This window comes from Kogia breviceps, chromosome 11 (genome assembly GCF_026419965.1).
Source record: "Kogia breviceps isolate mKogBre1 chromosome 11, mKogBre1 haplotype 1, whole genome shotgun sequence".
Taxonomy (NCBI): domain Eukaryota; kingdom Metazoa; phylum Chordata; class Mammalia; order Artiodactyla; family Physeteridae; genus Kogia; species Kogia breviceps.
In genome coordinates, this window is record NC_081320.1 from 84,240,818 (window position 1) to 84,259,595 (window position 18,778).

Genomic DNA, 18,778 nt, shown 5'->3' on the forward strand with positions numbered 1-18,778 from the left:
CTCAGAAAATGTTTTTGAGCGCATCCATGGGCCTGGCCTCACGGTGGCCCTCGGACCACAGGGGTGGGCACGGCCTGGCTGCAGTGGGCTGGGTGTGTGCTGGGGGGAGTCTCCGTTCCGGAAGGCGGTGAGGCCCCAGCATGGTGCATGGGGTCCGGAGGGCCTGGGGAAAGCCCACAGTGCGCAGGTGCCTGGGAGCTGTGCGGGCGTCGGAGGGGCCCTCAGGACACGGTCGCTTGCCTTCGGGGAGTCATGGGAGACCTTTATCGGTGATTATAATACGAAGCCCACTGAGCCGTCAGTGAATATAAGTTGCATATTGTGGAGTAGTTGAAACAAAGGACGGATGAGCTTCGGGAGGCGACTGAGAGCAGAAAAGACGGCGGGGGGGGGCTTGGGAGGGCTGCGCAGAAGAAGTGGGAGCACCTCCAGCGGTTCCCGGTGCCCCCGCCCTCCCCGCCCGTCGTCCCGCAGCTCGCCCTGTGGCCCGGGCCGGGCCTGTGCGCACGTGTGTGCGGGGTGTTCTGTGGGGTTGCGGGCCTGGTACTCAGGCACCCAGAACGGGGCCCTGCCTGCCAGAGAAGCCAATTCGTTTCACTGAATTCCACGACCACAGACAGGCCCTGGGAGGCCGGCCAGCCAGCTGGCAAAGGCTGTACGTGCTTCTTGTCCCAGGGGCCCCGGGCAAGTGGCTGGCTAGATCCGGCAAGTTCATCCCCTTGACTCAAACACCAACTTGAGACATCTGCTCAGCGGATGTCGGGTCAGTAGTATCCGACGTACGCTCTGAAGGGAGCACGTACGTCTGGCTGGCTGGCTGGCCCTGGGTGAGGGCCGCGTGGGATGTGTCTCTCTTAGGGGGAAGGGTCCCCGTCTAGGCATGAGGCGCCTGAGACAACTGCGTGTGGATGTATGCGTGTGAACGCCAGAGTGTACCTTCACATTGGCTTGCCTGCCTCCTCATGGTCATGCGTGTGGACACGTGTCAGGGGCACATGGCATAGCAGGGTATAGTGGCATGTTGCTGCGGAAAGACCCAAGGGCTGGGAATGAAAAGATTTAAATTTTGCTTCTAAAGGCCTCCCTTGCCGGCTCTCTGACCTCTGAAAGTCAGGTAACCACTCTGAGCTTCAGATTTCCCGCCTGCATAATGGAAAAAAATAATACCAGCTCTGCTTTCCGTAAAGCATAAGAATACAATGAAATAATGTATGTGAAAATGCTTTGTTAATTACCAAGTACTGTACAAATGTGAGAGATTATTATCATCGTGGCCCAGCTCCTCAGAATGAGAAGTTGTGTGTGGCCTAAAATAATGCATCCAGTGAGCTGTGTTAAAATGTAGGTCAAATCATAGCCTCAGAAGTTGAGAGAGGCTGATGGTACCTACCTAATCTAACAGGCCACCAAATGCAGAGGGGCTTTGAAAACTGTAGAGAGTTACATAAATTGAAGTGACATGATTATGTTTAAGACTAGAAAATACGTTTTAGTCATCCTGTGTCCTGACTTTGAGTCATAAAGATCAGAACGGCACTGGAGCCTCCCGCTTGGCTGTATTCATGCAGGTTGTGGATTCGTACACGTGCCTCTCTCTGTGTGTATGGACTTGTTTATTGAACATCTACTATGTGACAGTCACTCATCAAGTATTTTGAGTGCCTGCCCTGTGCCAGGTGCATTGCTCTGGGCACTGGGACGGACGCCAAGGTGAATAAGACAGAGTTCCTTCCCTCAAGGGGCTTGTGGCTTGGTCATGATGATAACTGGCAGTTGCAGTGCTGGATAGTGGGTGCTATGGGAGAGGAAGGACCCATAGACTCAGTCTAGGTGGGGTATGGAAAGGAGGGGCCCAGGGGAGGGGAATCTAGGAAGTGAGGTTGGAAAAGTGAGGGGAAGGTAGTCGGGGCAGAAGCGAGGGTCTGTGCCAATGTCCCAGGGAGGGAGCAGCCCACACTTGCACCTGGTGTGGTCGGTTTACGATGGGTGGGAAGTGCTGGCCAGATGCTAGGGCCTTCCTTCACCGGGGCTAAGGAGCTTGGCTTGATCCTGCAGGGCCCTGGGAGCCCCCTCAGCAAGGGCTTAAGCTCTGTGGAGTGACATAATCAGCTTTGCATTTTGGAAGGATCACGGAGCCCCAGTGTTCCTGAGTGTCTCACTGCGGCGGTACCAGCCAGATGTTGGGGTTTGTCTGTAGCACTGAGTGATGGCTGCATATGCCTGCCTGCCCGTGTGCTGGGGTTTGCACGGGGGTGGGGAGGGACGGGGAGGAGGGAGAGATGCACGTTTGTGAATAGTTCTGGTGGGGACCTGCGGAGCGGAGGAAGTTAGCGATTCTTGAGTGACTCTCGTGTGTCAGCTTTCCATATATTACCTCATTTAATTGTTATACCATTGCTGTGAAGTAGATATTATCATCCCCGTTTTGTAGGTGAGGAGCGCAAGACTAGAGAGGTTCAGTAGCTCGAAGGGACTAGGGAGTAAATAGCAGAGCAAAAAGTCCAGCCTGCCCCCTCCCCGCCCCAAAGCCCACCTCACTAGAATTTCTGCCCATTCCTGCCTCCTGCCACTGGAAGGGCTGACTAATTCAGCCCCTTCACTTGACAGATGAGGAAACCAACCTGGGCTCAAGGCTGTTCCTGCTAAATGTGTTACTGTTTTCCAGCTGCTCCAAGTCACTGTGGATCAGATTCTTCCCTTTCAGAGTATTAGTGATGCCTCCCAACTCAGTGCTACTGGCAGATTTGATAAGCATATTTTACATTCCTTTGCTCAGCCCATCAGCAAAGATATTGAATGAAACAGGCCCTGTGACAGATGCGAGAATGAACCGCTTGATACGCCTCCTTGAGGGGCACGCCCCAAGCCATCTGCGCACCCTTCTCAGTGTATTACCCCCTCACTTGTGGGTGTGAATGCAGGCAGGCCCAGAGCTGAAGGTATCGCCACCTCCCTTTGCCCCGCGATGTCGCTGTATCACGGAAGAATGACGTGTTGGCCGAAAACGGCACGCTTTTCACAGAGCCGTGCTTCGGGGCTAGATGGAAAGGGTATGGGCCAGAGTCGCTCAGACCTCGGTGCGACTCCCCACCTGGACTCTCGTGGAGACTCGGTTTCCTGAGCACACCCCAGGGGTACCGGAGGGCAGAGTGTTGGACTGGGCATCAGGTGCCGTTCCCCGCTTGGGCCCGAGGGATAGGCTCAGGACATGGCCCTGGGGGCTCCCCGTTCTCAGTACATCAGGACCTGGACAGATGGTCTGGCATCAAGGTCTTCCACCTCTTCCTCTTGGGGGTGTTGCATTGAATTAAATTCAACAGGGAAGGGTGTGCTGAGCATCTCCTGTGTGTCAGGCAGAGCACGTGTGTGGAGGTGAGGAATGACAGCAAGTCTCCAGATGGCACAGGGGTTGCCTGTCAGGGGCCCCCAAAGGCTTTCTCCGTATGCTAATGGAAGCTGGGGCTTGGTGGTCCTGAAACAGCAGGTGTCTTTGTTTTTAGTCAGCACAGGCAGCCTGGTAACTGTGGTTCCTTAGTGCTGATCTGAGGCTCTGATTGGCTTTCCCATCTCTGATTAGTTCGGAGCAAAAATTAGACAATCCAATGAATCCCTCTGTGAGAGATGCAGTGTGCTAAAGAAATAAATAGTTCAGAGCCCAGAATTTCTGGGTGGTAGGAGCCTTTTCAGACCCCACGGCTACGCAGACTGATCCTGACCCACCTCGGCACCCCCTCTTGGCTGCTACCTGTGCATTCCAGGTCCACGGGCCCAGCGACGAGCAATGGTCAGAGGCTTGGCTAGGTGTGGCCTAGTGCTCTGCAGGCAAGTACAGGGGCTGGGTGGGCCTCCTGCTGCCGGAGAATATGTAAGTCCTCTCATCGAGGGGCATGTGGGAAACCCACTAAGTGCTGAGTCTGTTCTAGGCTCTGGGTATTCAGCAGTGAACAAAACAGGCAAGGGTGCAAACCATTTAGTCATCTGTCCTCTTAAAAACCCGAGAAGCAGGCAGAACGGACACCTTCCTGCCCCCATCTTATGGATGAGGAAACTGAGTTTCAGAGAGAACGGTCCTGGAACTAGCACGTGGACGAGCCGGGCTCATACCCATTTTGGTTTGCTTTAAGCCCCATGCCTTTCCACGACCTTCCGTGGCTCTCAACTGTTTTGTAAATGCCAAGTTACCTGGTCAGCACGATCGAGACGGCGCCCTTTTAGCCGTGCTGTAACCTGACCAAAAGCACCATCTCAGCTGAAATTCACTATACTTGGGTAGATTCCGTTGGAACTTTCACAAACGTTAAGCTGCATTGATAATATTTTCTCTCTGTGTGGTCCAAGTGATTGTTTCTTTTTTTTTTTTTTTTTTTCCGGTATGCGGGCCTCTCACTGTTGTGGCCTCTCCCGTTGCGGAGCACAGGCTCCGGACGCGCAGGCCTAGCAGCCATGGCTCACGGGCTTAGTTGCTCCGCGGCATGTGGGATCTTCCCGGACCAGGGCACGAACCCGTGTCTCCTGCATCGGCAGGCGGATTCTCAACCACTGCGCCACCAGGGAAGCCCCAAGTGATTGTTTCTTAAACGGGGGTGTCTGTGGGGTCTCAGAAGACAGCTCAGCACCAGCAGGCCTGGCTTACCATGGGGCATGTGGCCCTGGGCCCCCCCCTCAGTCCAGGCCCACAGAGCTGTCATGGAGGCCTCCCTGCCACTTGGCTGTCCCTCACCTCGGCCTTACTGCCCTCACAGGTTCTCTGCCATGTTTTCCTGAAAAGAGCCTCTCAAGGGTCTCTGGTCCTGGGGCAGCCTTTCTCTCACCACCCCGGACCCTCACCTCCTGCCCACAGCCGGCCCTGGGCTCCCTGTCCTTGGCTTCTTTTCCAGACCTTTCTCAGCTGGGTTCCTTAGGCTGTCTCTCCAGCCCCTCTCCGGCCCCTTGGTCCTCATTGCCGTGTCGCTCTGCACAGCTTCCCTCTGAGGCTGACCGTTTCCGCCCCTAACCAAATCGCCCTGCCCTCGACTTCTTTGCATCTGTCGACTTTGCCTCTTGGGGTGGCAGCTCCCTTTCTTCTTGCACCCACAATACACCGGCGTCCCCTTTCTGCTCCTCTGAACACTCTCTCCACCTCCTGCAACTAGACTGGAGCCTCCCCTCAGTGCTAAGGCCTGGGGCCTCTGTCACCCTCCACTCACATGTCCTCGGAGGGCTCCCGGCCTCTGCGCTGCAGTGCTGAATCTCCCTCCTAAGTCTCCTTCCTGCGCGGGTCTGTCCCAGACGTGCCTCGAATGGATGGATGGACAGAGTGGGCCAGTGCCGCCCTTCCCGTGGGCCTCATGTCTGTGACTGGTCGCAGTAGGTTTCCACCTGCACGTCCCACCATCACCTGAAAATCCGTGTGGCAAACCACAAGCTATTTTGAAGTCACAAAAAAATGAAAGTTGAGTGGGACATTGAGGACCACCTCGATTCAATCCCCTGGGAATCTGTGCACCTCCCCTTTTCCGTGGCAGCAGCATGGCCCTGGGCCGGTGCCCTCCCCTGGGAGGCCTGTGAAGATGTCTGTGGCTGCTGACGTCATGCAGGGCACGGATGGCAGCCTGAGGGGCCTCTGCTGGGTCAGGGTCCCTTTCTCCTTCCCCAACAACAGTTTTTGCTCATGATTAGTCATGCTGGAGCCGGCTGAGTCAGAAGCAACTTGTGGGTGGTTTGTGGCCAGGCTGGAGCAGTGAGGCAGGAGGGCTTTCTAGGTTTATGTGTCTGCCCCACGAGACGAGCATTGCAGCGCTCGGCCCTGGCACGTGCCAGGTGAAGGGCGGTAACCAGGCCAAACTCTGGTCCAAAATTCAGCGAAGGAGGGGCATCACGATGAACCAAGACACGGTCCCTGAGATGCTCCCGCGGGGTGACGGGCACATGCCGTGCCCACGCGACGTGGCAGGGGCTTCCGGGCAGGTGGACGTACAGGGGCTGTAATGCCCCCCACGGTCTGTGGTAGGGCCTCCTTCCGAGGGTGGCGTGCACTTCCAGTAGACATCGCTGTGTGTCATACTTCTCTTCCTGTGATTTTATTCTCCTCAATAAAGGTGATTCATGAAATACAGCATTAATCATTTTTGTACTTGTGTTAGATGTTTCTCATATAAATAAACTCATGCCCAGAAACAAATTCTTTGTCAGAGCATGTGTTCTGATCCTGTGGTTCAGAGGACGTGTCCACCGAGGGAGCGCTGCGTTCTGCCGGGGCAGCGGGGCGCCTCCGAAGTCCCCGGAGGATAATGTTGACTCGGCCCTCAGGGGTGGCCCAGCTCTGCCAGTCGGGAAGCGGGTGAAGGCCATGCCTGCCAGGGGGACCAGCGTGACACAACCCTGGAAGTGTGGCTGCCCTGCGGGTGGGACACTGGGGAGGGCTCTGGGGTCCAGCCCTGGCTTTACAGGCTGTGTCTGTGCCCACAGGAGGGAGAGGAGCAGGAGGAGGCTCGTGGCAAGGAGGAGCGGCAGGAGCCCAGCACAGCTGCCCGGAAGGTGGGGCGGCCCGGGAGGAAGCGCAAGCACCCTCCGGTGAGTGAGGTGGCGTACCCCCAGCCCAGGTGCGCCCGCACGCACGTGCACAGGCACGCACGCACACACACACACGCACGCACGTGCACGTGCACAGTGTAAATGCCAGCGATGTGTGTCCTGCAGGGACCTGGGCACGCTAAGACTGGAGCATGAGTGTACCCCTCCAGCTGTAGAGCCCAATTCCATTCCCCATTCACTGGACCCCCAAAACCACCCCCAAACTTTCCTATTTTCTGCATCGAACTGGAGGCCCCTAGAGGCCAGGGGACTTGCTCTGTGGGTCTTGTGGTACTTGAGCCAGGCCCCTGACTCTCAAGCTTCTTTCTGGAAGGGCAGCAAGAGAGTAGGACTTGTTCTTCCCTAGCCTGCCTGCACGGACCCCTCCCTCCCCAACCAGACACCCACCTTGGGCCTCAGCCCCACCTGGAGAACTTGGAGGAAGGGAACTGAGGTCTGGAAGTTGATCAAAGTGAGCAGGGAAGAGATGCAGGCTGTAAGAGAGGAGGAGGGCTGGGCGCTGTGTAAGTCCAGTGGAAGTGTAGACCCCGGGCTTCCGGGTGCCATTGCCTCTGAATCTGGGGAGGGGGGGGGGTTCTCTGGGGTTGCCCAAGATGAGGAGTGCTCCGGAGGGCAGTGGGCGGCAGGAGCCTGCCTTCCTTATGCCTTAAACTCAGAGGCAGAACAATAGTTATCTGCCAGCTCCAGCCACAGCTGGTTCCTTTCTTTTCGTCCCTTCCAGCTGAGAATGGGAAACTTGGAGCAAGAAGGTAAAGAGGAGCCAGGAGCCCCGCATTTGTAACTCAGCCCTTCAAGGAAATGTTCTCAGCGGGGCAGGATTTTCCTCCTTGGGGCAGAGAGCAGGGTGAAAGTGGCTGCAGTGAAAGGGGCAGTGGAGGGAGGGCGGGCTGCACCAGCTGGAGGTGAGGGGGCTTCTTGTAGTCAGGAGGTCTGGGAATCTGCAGGGCACTGTTAAGTGCACCACTGCCACTTCTGCTTGGAGATTTGGAGGGGAAGGGGGGAAGAAGTTAAGTCATTTAACTGGTAAGTAATTTTAAACACTTTAATATTAAAGCAGACATGGATATTTTATGGCCTGGAATGAAAAATTCACATGCAGTTGAAAGATAAAACGGGACTTCAAAGGAATTTTCAGCTTGCAGCAGACTCCAGGCTGCACTCCCAGATTCCCAGGGGTCCCTCCACTCTCCTCCCCGCCCTCACAGGGCACCTGGCGGGAGAAAGTGCAGGGGCACAGTGAAGGCTGAGTCAGAGCCCACGCGTCATTCCGAATCTGAGCTGCACGTGTGCTCGAGATCTGCAGAGCAAACTCCGCCTTTCCCTGGTTCGGGTGCTGGGGACGGGAGCCACCACCTGTAGCAGATGGGACCTGGCAGCCCTTTGACTCACATTTGTGAGTCCCTGGAACCAAAGGGAGGGCACATCACTGAGAGGTGGGGTGAGGCCCCAGGATCAGAGGGTGCAGGGAAATCAGGGGTAAGTGTGGAAGTGGGTCCAGAGATGGACGATGAGAGGGAAGAGGGGCACGGCCCGGTGGGTCATACGCCCCTGGCCTGGAACAGTGCCCAGCATGGAAGGAAAAGCACTGTCTTTAAAATCCAACAGACCTGGGTTTAAATCCCAGCTCCACCACTGACCACCTGTGTGACATTGAACAAGTCACTGCCTGAACCTTGGGTTCCTGTTCTGAAAAATAGAGATGATAAAAATGCATTCCTCCTAGACCCCTGTGAGAATTAAATGGGTTAAAACACCAAAGAGCCAGTGGTCAGCAAAGGTCGGTCCTGCCCTTACCCGAAACAGAAGCAGCAGCCCCGGATTTACTGCTTCCCAGCTGTGTGACCTTAGCAAATTACTGAACCTCTCTGAACTTTTGCTTCCTCATTGGTAAAATATGGCTGCCGGTAATACCTGCCCTGTCCACCTCCAGGGGTGCTGTGCAAACAGCAAAGTGGGCTCCAAATGCACAGGGCCAGCAGCGTCATAAACCGGCATCCCCAACCCCGGAGGGGCCAGTGGGCCAGGGGTCTACAAGGCCTTTCGGGTGGGAGCCTGGCATCGGCCTCTCAGCAGCTCCGGTGGGCAGCGGTGCGCATCCCGTGCAGGTCAGTGTGGATGTGGTCCAGTCCTAAGTGAGGCCCTGGGAAGGGGGAGAGTGCGTGGGGAGGCGACGCTGACTGGGGAGGCATGGGGCTGAGGCAGCTGTTGTGAAAGGGACCCCTTGCACGTTGAGGGGAACAGAGAACAGCCAGCAGGTCTTCCCCCGGCAGCAGGCCTGTGGACTCCAAGGGAGCCCACATGGGGGAAGTTCGTGCAGCAGCTCAGGGCCAGCCCACGGGGCCACCTGGTTCACTTGCGGAGCAGGTGCTGGCCCAGGCCTCTGCCCCTCCCCAGCCAAGGAGCACAGCAGGGAGGGCTTCTGGGGACCTGGCGCAGCTGTGGCCCTGGGAACAGATTGACCAGGGAGCTTTAAAGCAGCTGAGTGTGTGTCATCGAGCTAAGCCTGGAAACGGGGTGGGAGGGTGGGCTTGGCTCAAATCCTGGCAGGTGGAACAGAGGGAGGAGTGCTGGGAGTGCAAATGTTGCGTATCCACTGCTGGCCGGGAGGGCCGAGGTGCATCCAGTGGTGTCCTCACCATCCCCCGGCCCGGCCCGAGGCTGTGAAATCGTCTCCAGAATCCCCCCCCCCCCCCCCCCCCCCCCCCCCCGCCAAGGCCTGCCTGTCCCTGAGTGCCTTCCACTTTCTCCTGCTCCTGCGTCAGCCTCCTGGCTGCGCCCTCACCCAGATCAGGCCCCACCTTCCCCCAGCATCTCTCTAGACCCCCCGGCCCTCTCTTTTTCGGTGACAAACACATCACACCTACTGAGCACCTGCCAAATAAATAAGACTTATTTCAACCTAGCGTGCTAGACGGGAGGCCACATGTAATTACACTAAATGCAACCCAGGGCACGTCGCTTTCAAGAATCTCTAGGAGCTTTATTTTCATGGGACGAGGCCTGGAACCCTCCATTTGCCTCTTCACCATGTGACCCCTCCTGCCTCTGCACTGGTGCTCAGTGTCCACCGCTTTTGCCAAGGAAACCCCGCCTCTTCGCTGCTCCCCGATCACCCCAAGCACAGTTGTCCCGCTGCCTCGTTGCCGCGTAAGCTGTTCTGCAGCCTTCCCTTCTCTCTACCTGCCCGGTATCACAGCCCAACAAGGCCTGTCTTGCAAATGAAGCCCAGTGCAGCCATCGTGACCCACAGCGGCTCTCCCTTTGGAACTGACTGTGAAATTAAAATGAACACTAAGAAGTAAGACAAGATAGCTGCCCACCAATCCCGGGCTTTGGTCCACACACCTGACTGCGAAGCACCAGTCTGCGAACTGTTTGGTTACCTGTCTGTACAGAACTTGAGAATCAGCATTTAGAAACCTTTATATCAATTTGGTACTGTCGCCACATCCACAGGCATGATTTTGTGTCTTACAGAAGTACCATTTCCTGGTGGATTGGGAATTTTAAAAACCTAAACCGGGCTTCCCTGGTGGCGCAGGGGTTGAGAGTCTGCCTGCCGATGCAGGGGACGCGGGTTCGTGCCCCGGTCCGGGAAGATCCCACATGCCGCAGAGCGGCTGGGACCATGAGCCATGGCCGCTGAGCCTGCGCATCCGGAGCCTGTGCTCCGCAACGGGAGAGGCCACAACAGTGACAGGCCCGCGTACCAAAAAAAAAAAAAAAAAAAAAAAAAAAAACCCTAAACCAAAGCCTGGCTTTTCACACAGAAAAGCTGGTAGAGAGAGCTTGTCTCTTCCACCAGATCTGCCGTTTAGAGGCACCCCCATTGCACTGTCTACCCACTCACTGAGGTCGGCGACCATGAAGGAAGGCTCAGAGTGGCGCAGCACTCGATTGCCTGCAAGGGCTTTCTACACCGTGACCTCGTTTGATGCCATCGACGAACGTGTGTGGGGTAGGTGGAGGCCGCTGGCGTTACCATCCCCACATTCAGATGAAGAGACTGAGGTTCAGAGAGGACGATCTGGACTCGGACTCCACACCTCCCGACTGCAGAGCCCACAGCGCTCACTCCTCCTTGCCACTCCAGCCACGCCATCTGCAAGACTGGGTATCCCACATTCGCTTTAAGATAACATATGAATGCAGGGCTGTTTGAAAAAGTGTGTAGACCTGGTCCAAAAAGCATCCAGAGAAAACAGAACTGAGCAGGGCAACTGACCCAAATACCGGGGAGCCTGCGGGTAAGTGGGGAAGGCTGCGGTGGTCTGAGGAGTGAGCAGTGGGCCCATTTCAACCGGGCGGCGGTGTCGGTCTGTGGCACTGGCCTCAGAGCCAGGATGCTCGCAGCCGGGAGCAGCAACAGGAAACAGGAAGCCGGCCTCAGGGCTGGGCGGAGCCTAGAAAGGGAGCTGGCACCTGGGTGCAGGGCCTGCTGGCTGGCCAGTACCCACGACCAGAGGACGGGACAGCAGCGTGCAGGGCTGGTCTCTGCTGGCCAGAGAGTGTGGGCCTGTGTGTGGGTGTGAGCGTCGGCTGGGAGGAAGAGGCATCTTCCTGTTCACTGGCTCCGAGGACGTTGCAGAGTGACAAGTGAGGGTGTCCGAAGCTGGTTCCTGCCTGATCGCAGACCCAGACTGCCCTGCGACCGCCTTTGTCCTATGTGCTGGTTACCGCTGGGGCTCCAGGAGGGACAGTATCTGCCCTTGCCCGCCAGACCCTGGGGTGGGGACCGGCCCTTCAGGGCTCCCCGCCCTGTTTACTAGGTATATGCACTTATTCATTGAAAATTTATATTCATCAACTTCCTCCCGGGTTATTTTTGCTCAGTGGGAGCACTCTGAGGTCACCTCTTGCTAAGAATAACCCAGAAAGGGGGGGGGAGGGGGAGGGGAGGAGGAGGAGGGGGCTGAGAGCAGGCACCGAGCTCAGCCAGAAGGGCCCACAGGCCAGTGTAACTCACTCCTCACTCCTCGCTGGAGGCTGAGCCTCCATCCTAACGCCTCAGTGAGTGAGTTCTTGAGGGGCAAACTACTCCGCTTCAAAGCAAAAGACTCGTGCTGTAAGCTGTGTGAAGCTGGGGGACCGTTCCACCGCAGCTGAAGCCAGCCAAGTACCGTTTCACTCAGTTTTTGGGCCTTTGCAGTATTGGCTCATTCTCCCACTTAACATGACATGACCGTTTGATTCTTAAGACAGAACTCAAATCCCCTCTTTGTGCCCGGGTTAGAAGGGCTCCTTCACTAACCCCTGGGACCTTGACTCGGTGACTTGGCGCCCCTGGTTTTTGTGCACAAAACTTCCTGAAAGGGTATCTCCCATTCCTGGGCCCCGGCCCCTCGGGGGGCATCCCTGCCTGTGAGCCTGCGTGGGCCCACTGCTGCCCGTTCCCCTGTGTCGTCATGCTTTTGAAGGTGTGGGGAAAACAGGGCTGTCAGACATCTCGCGAGGTTAGAGGCTTTCCTCGTAACTGTGCCATGCGGACTCCTCTGCTCATTCCCCCAGCTGATCAGTCAAACCAGCGCTCACAGAGCCATCCGGTGGCCCAAGAGCCTGGCCCGTGGTCTGGACCTAAAGTGCCAAAGACATGTTGCGGGGAGGGGCTGGACTTGGGCCTTCGCAGGGAGGTGATGTGTGGCAGGGGAAAGTGGGAGGTTTCCCCACCTAGGAGCTTCCTAGCAGCGTACGCAGGGACCAATGTGCCCGGGGACCGGCGTGCTCGGGGGCGGGGGAGGCCGGACCGTCCGCAGACTGGCTTGGCTGAGTGGACGAGGGTTTCATTTAAGAACACCTTTGATCTTGGGTGGAGAGGTAGTTTGCAGGCAGCCTGAGGGTTTGTAGTTTTTCCTCTCAAAAATGTGCTGTGTTTATCTGGAGGATTTTTGAGATGGTGGGAGGTGTGAAGTGAGGGGCGTCATGTTTTGGGAAGCTCGCTCTGGCATCCGTGAGCATGATGGGGTGAGCACGGGAGAATGCAGGGAGATGGGATGGGGTACATTGGGGCCAAAACATGCCCCCAGAGCCTGTTGGGGGGGGGGCGGCCGTGATGGGACAGAATTGGCAGGGCCTGCAGTGCTGGGCTGCGGACCAGGGAGAGGGAGGAAGGTGCTGTGGGCCCCCAGGGCCAGTGGCAGTGGTATTGTCAGAGACCGAGACTTCTGGAAGGGAGCAGGTTTGGCAGAAGCCCTTTCAGAGGCTGATCTAGTTATCTGGTCTTATTGGGGGAGCATCTGAGTGAAATCCCAGAATCTCCATTTTGTTTTTCCAAAAACCCCTGTTTATTTTCATCCCTCCCCGGCCCCTTCCCCAGAGCCACATGTTCCAGGCCCTCTCCAGCAAGAGGGGTTCATTCCCTCCGGTCCCGAGCCCCGTGGGCTTCCTAGGACCCTGTGGGCGTCTCCGGAGCCCGAGCTGCACCTGCCCCGCTCCCGCTGCTGCAGGGACCTTCCGCACAGGCATCTGGGCAGAGCTGTTGACGGCGTCGGTCTCCTTTCATCATCCTCACCTAGAGAATTTTGTGCGTTTCAGTTCTGCCACCACAAGAAAGATATACAGAGATGGAAAAGCTCCAGGGAAGGGCAGCTAAATCGGTGAAGGGGAAGGCGAGGCAGCCAAGTGAGGACAGACAAGAGAGGTTACGGCTCTCCAGTCGGGAGAGACGAAGCTGAGCGGGGACGTGATTAAAGCTATGAAGTCACGCTGTAGGGTGGGGCAGGATGAGCATTGCCCCAGCGGGGGTGGGCGGGGGCGGGGAGACACCCATCAGAAACTTTAGAAAGGTTTGTGAAGCACAGACAAGAAAGCACCATTTTGCATGCTGAGTTCCCTTCTCACCCAACCTGTCACCCTAGGCCTGGATGTAGAGGTTGAAAACAGAAAAAAAAAACTGCGAAAGAGGTTTACTTAAATACGACCTGGATCTTCTCTACATAATGGCTTTTTCAAGGGAGGCTCCAGCTCACCTTGAAATCCTTTGAGGTTGACTTCAAAGAGCACAGCCAGGCCCTCTTCCAGGTGGACAGGTGTCCCTGCTGGAAGCGGAACCCCGGATGGGCCACCACTCACCAGGCACGCTAGTTCTTGCATCCATTTGTCACAGTTAGCAGGGGCCCCGACTGAGTGACCTCTAAGACTTCACCACGCCCTGAAATTCTCTCTCCTCAGTACTGAGTGTCTGTCTGTCTGTCTGTCTGTCTGTCTGTCTGTCTCTCTCTCTCTCTCTCTCTCTCTCTCTCACACACACACACACACACACACACACACACACACACACACACACACGCTGGGAAGGAAGCTCCCAGCCTCAGTGGTGAGAGAAATGGTGGCACCTATTAAGTCATACCCAAGCTGGGGTCAGACTTGCCAGAGTTGGCCCTCTTTGGCCTCTGGTCCTTCTGTCCCTTGACCCCACTGGTGGTCCTTTTGGCCACTCCACTAGGGAAAAGGAAATTGGAAGGGTCAAGGTCCTGGTTCCAAAGTCTTGGGGTCCAACTCCATTCACCCCAGGAAGGCTGAGCAGGGAGGCATGTGGGCCTCTCTCCGGAGTGGGTGTGGGGGACCTCTCTGGCTCTCCCTGCCTCAAGGCCACTTCTGGCCGATCAGAGCAGAGGGCTGCCAGGGGAAGGGGCTGCAGGAAGGCCTGGGGCAGAGGAGACGGGGGAGCCCGGGCCCAGTGCCAACGCTTAGGGGACAGGGCTGCCCCGCTTATGTGGACGGTTTGGCTGTTTCCTGAAACGAGAGTCAACCTGGGAAAGTCCAGGGCGCGGTGGGGAGCTGAAGGGTCTGCGAGGGACTGGAGTGAACAGAGGGTGTGGGTGGAGGGGGACTGTTTGCATGTTTTTGTTGACATCACTCTGGGGCATCTGAGTATATCTCTGTCCTGCGGCTGGTGAGCGGGTGTCTCTGGGCCATGATGAACCCCTTGTGTGTCTGTGCATGTGATTGCGTCTCTGTGTGTCTTTAATCAAGAGGCCATAGCTGGCCAGACGCCAGGGTCCCCGGCTGGCACAGAGCTGAGTGTTCCAAGTGCCTTAAAGGCACAATGGTGATGGGGGGGTGGGGAGGTGACAGGGCAAGAAGGCTGGGGAGGGCAAGGTGAGGCCATCCCACATATGCCAGCCTCTGGGCCTCCCCCCGCCGGAGCAGCCCCGGAGTCTGGGGGTGAAGACCCCTTTCAGCAGCAGCTCCTGGCACACGAGGAGAGGGTGAGTCAGGTGCCCAGAGCCAGGCCAGAACGTGGCTCCGACCTCCAGGGCCTTCCAGTGGCAGAGGCAGGGTCCCAGGTCTCCCCGCTCCACACCTGGGCCCCGGTAAGGCTGCGCCCAGGGCCATGCTGGAGAGCTGACCCGGCGCCCTGTCTCCCTTGTATCATTTCCCTCGCCTCTTAGCTTTCGTGTGCAGGTATCATAACCTGTCCAACAGGCCTCAAAATCCCTTTCCTATTTGGAGCCCCGGCACTCTTCCCCACCTTGAGAGACAAGGCCTCCCTTCCTGAGAGAGGGTGGGAGTTCTGGGGTCTGGTCCAGACTTCCAGCAAAGGGGCAGGGGAACGGGGCAGGGTGGGCAGCTGTGGGGCTGGCTTTGGCCTGGACGGGCTCACTGCAGGAGGTTCTCGCTGGCTTTGCCTCTGGCCTTTCCCTGTGGTGGCTGCTGCCTGGGAAACAGCTGCAGCCTTTCCCTGGCCCTGCTCAGGCACATCAAAGCCTCCTTTTCCCTCCTTGGATCCCTTGGGATTTGAGGTTGGGCTTTTCCTGAGACTCAACCCAGGGGGGCGGGGGGGGGGGGCTAGCTTTCAAATGCCTCTCCTGTACCTGGGTCATTTTCGAAGCTTTACCACTTAGAAGGCGTGTGACCTGAGGCAAACCTTGGAGACCTTTTCCTTGGAAAAGTGAGAGTAACACGACCCATCAGGATAATGAGGATAATTAAGTTGATCAATTGTATAAGCATAGTTATGCCCTTAGCACTGGGGAGCTGTCGGTGGAGTGGTTGGAAGGAAGAGAAATAAAAAGATAAATAAGGCAAAGCACACAGTCTAGGAGGGAGACACACAGTAAACAAATAATTAGGTAACATGCGAGGAGTGCTCTAATGAGATAGGATGTGAAAGTGCTTTGTAAACAAATGTGGTATGCCGTGGGCTAGGGCACGGGAGTGAATGCTGGGGTGGACTTAAGGGCCAGGCTCCACAGGGGCTTTGGTGGTGTTGGGAGCAAGGCTGAGGGTTCTAAAGCCCAGGGCCTGGCACAGATACCTCCCGGGGTGTGTGTGTGTGTGTGTGTGTGTGTGAGAGAGAGAGAGAGAGACAGACAGACAGACAGACAGACAGACAGACAGACAGATTTTAAAATGTTCCTTAGAAGACAGAAAGTAGAATAGTGGTTGCCAGGGACTTGGGGGGTGGGGGGATGGGGACTTTTGTTTAACGGGTACAAGGGTTTCAGTTTGGGATGATGAAAACGTTTTCAAGATGGACCGTGTTGTACAACAGTGTGAATGCACTTAATTTCACTGAATTGTACACTTGAAAATGGGTGAAATGGTGGGTTTTATGTTGCATATATTTTATCAACATTTTTTTTTTCAAGTTTAAAAAAAATGGTCCCTGGCTTCCCTGGTGGCGCAGTGGTTGGGAGTCCGCCTGCCGATGCAGGGGACACGGGTTCGTGCCCCGGTCCGGGAAGATCCCACATGCCGCGGAGCGGCTGGGCCCGTGAGCCATGGCCGCTGAGCCTGCGCGTCCGGAGCCTGCGCTCCGCAACGGGAGAGGCCACAGCAGTGAGAGGCCCGCGTACCACCAATAAATAAATAAATTTTTAAAATGGTCCCTAGAAAAAGTCCCTGGTCTGTGCCCCTGTCCTCAGCCCAGGGCTTTTCCACAACAGCACCATCCACATTTGGGGCTGCATAATTTTTGTGGTGAGGGCTGTCCCCTACCCACCAGAAGCCACTGTCCGTCCCCCCCACCCCACAGTGTGGTGACCAAAAAGTGTCTCAGACGCATTGCCAAATGTCCTCTGGGGGTCACGATTTCCCCCAGCTGAGAACCACTGCCTTCACTGCTTGGAATCAGCTGCTCACAGGAGAGGCCCGAGGAGCAGGTGGGCAACAGAGAAGCAGGAGGCATTTCCCTGGGGTGGAGGGGTCTTGCCTGGAAGGAAGGCAAAGGTCAGCAAACTCTGAGGGGCCCCGGGAGGTGGGCGGGGTTTGGAGACCCGGGCTGAGGTGCCCTGGGCGAGGTTAGGCGCACAGTGGGTGATGGGGACCAGGCTCAGCTCAAACCTGTTGTGTCCACCACCGGAGGGCAGAGAAGTGAGGGGGCCCGTGGCTGCCGTTCCCTCCTCCTGCCCTCTTCGCGTACCCACGGGTGAGAAGAAGGGGGGTGCCACCTGTCACCTCTGGCTGCTGGTGGTGCCTTCTACAGGGACCAGGGGCTTCTACCGCTACCCCTCCCCGCCAGGGGAAAAATGAGTGTCTCAGGGTGTGCTGTGTCTCCTTTCAAGGCAACGGTATAGAATGAAAGCAAACAAAAACAGGATTTTTAACAGTTACACCTGACATGCGACAACGCTGAAACTCCCTCTAGACGTGTGAACTGGATGCCTGGTCGTAACCTGGTAACCTGGTCTTTGGCATTAAGGGATCAATTATGACGATCGAACACCTGCCAGGTGCCCTACTCCACGCCCGGTCTAACCTAATAAAGCAAGTCCCTGCCTGTAGGAGGCGACAAGCTAGTTGGGGGTGGGGGGAAAGGAGGGCACGGGCCTGGCTGGGGTGGCCACTCCTAGTGGCTTCCAGGTCTGCTCTTCTCACCCGAGATGCCCTTTTAGAGAGCACCCGGCTCCTCCCTGGAGATTCAGAGTCGCGTCAGTCCATTTGCCCGTGGACCTCCTTCCTTCCTCTCAGTGGTTTCTTCTGGGTGGACTTGACCTGCCCAGTTACCCTGAACTCCAGAGAGTGGGCTAGTGAGGGGCCACTACTAGCTGTGTGGGGGGGGGCAGGGGGGGTTCCTGATGGGTAAGATGGATCAAGGGTTGACCGTGGCAAGAGTCAGCAGCTCCCCTCGGCCCGGAGCTTTGGTCGACTCAGGGCCGTCCACGACCAGAGAGGGCGGGCAGTGGAGGATGGGCTGCTGTGAAGGAGAGGAGGGGGAGGACTCGAGAGATCAGGGCGGATTTCAGCCCGCTGCGCTACCCCCTGGGCTGGAGCTGGCAGAGTGCTCCCCTGCCCCTCATCCACCCACCTCTGGAAGGATGGCGTGTCTCGTGCTGCTGTAGACTGGGGTCCTCCGGGGCAGGCCTGGGAAGGGTGTCCAGTCGGGGTGGGTTGGGACCCTGGGGCTGGGTTGGGTCTCGAAGCAGGTACTCCTGGGTCTCTATGCTATGGAGCTGGCAGTCAACAGGAAGTGAGTCCCAGGGTGAGAAGAGGCCGTGTGGCCCCCAGGCAGGAAGTGAGTGGTAGCAGAATTGTCTGTGCAGTTTGTGGGGCTGGGAGCCTGCCTCGACTTGAGGTGTCTGTGGGGGAACAAGTGGCTGAGGAAAGGAGGACACGGCATGGTAAGAGATTGGCGCTGACCCAAACCTCTCAGCCTGCGTTGGCCGGCGGGATCCCCTGCCCACCTCCCCGGGAGTGCCGCGTTTGGGGCTCTGTGGCGCTGGCACAGCCAGCGGGCCTGAGGGTAGCAGTGGGGGCCCAGGTATGCCTGGCTCTCTGGGTTGCCTGGGCCACCTGACTCTCTCACACACAGGAGCCTCAAGGAATGAGAGGATTTATCCAGGGAGGGGAATTCTAGGCCAGGGAGCCTGCTGGTTTGAGCAGGGAGGTGGAGAAGACCTTCTGAGTCCTGAACAGGGTGTGTGGGTCCTGACACCTGGGGATGGCAGCTGAAGAGAGAGACGGGGCCTGGCTGCTCCCCTGGCCGTCCTGCGTTTGGCCTCCTGGCTCTGCCGGCTTCGGCCCCCAGTGCCCAACCCTAGTGGAGGGCTTCTCCCTTCCGCCAGAGGCCAGGGGCCTCATCTTCCTCTTGCTGCGGCCCCCCACCACCGCTGCTGAGGCACGCACACGATTGGAGCTTTCTGCGGGAGGTCTTCTTCCTGGAAGTAGGCCTGCCCCCAGCCGTCCCACACAGCCCTCCACACAGCCAGGAGAGCAGCCTGGCCAGGCCGCGCGTTCCCTCGGCTGCTCCGTGCTGGGACTCTCG

The 18,778-nt window shown here is 57.3% G+C and overlaps 1 protein-coding gene across 6 annotated transcripts in view; it reads left to right on the forward strand.

The window, feature by feature from the left end:
- The window catches only part of DNMT3A (DNA methyltransferase 3 alpha), a 100,694-nt gene that overhangs the window by 34,719 nt on the left and 47,197 nt on the right, over nucleotides 1-18,778 (forward strand). For 5 of the 6 annotated variants that reach the window (XR_010835618.1, XM_067007978.1, XM_067007975.1 and 2 more), the window contains exon 3: nucleotides 6,448-6,552. Coding sequence is in view for 2 of the 6 variants with exons in the window: in XM_067007975.1 (XP_066864076.1) it covers nucleotides 6,448-6,552 (105 nt within the window). In the remaining 4 variants the exon portion in view is untranslated. Of the gene's footprint in view, nucleotides 1-6,447; nucleotides 6,553-8,527; nucleotides 8,679-18,778 lie in introns of those variants that run through there. The other variant, XM_067007976.1, reaches the window with a different exon arrangement.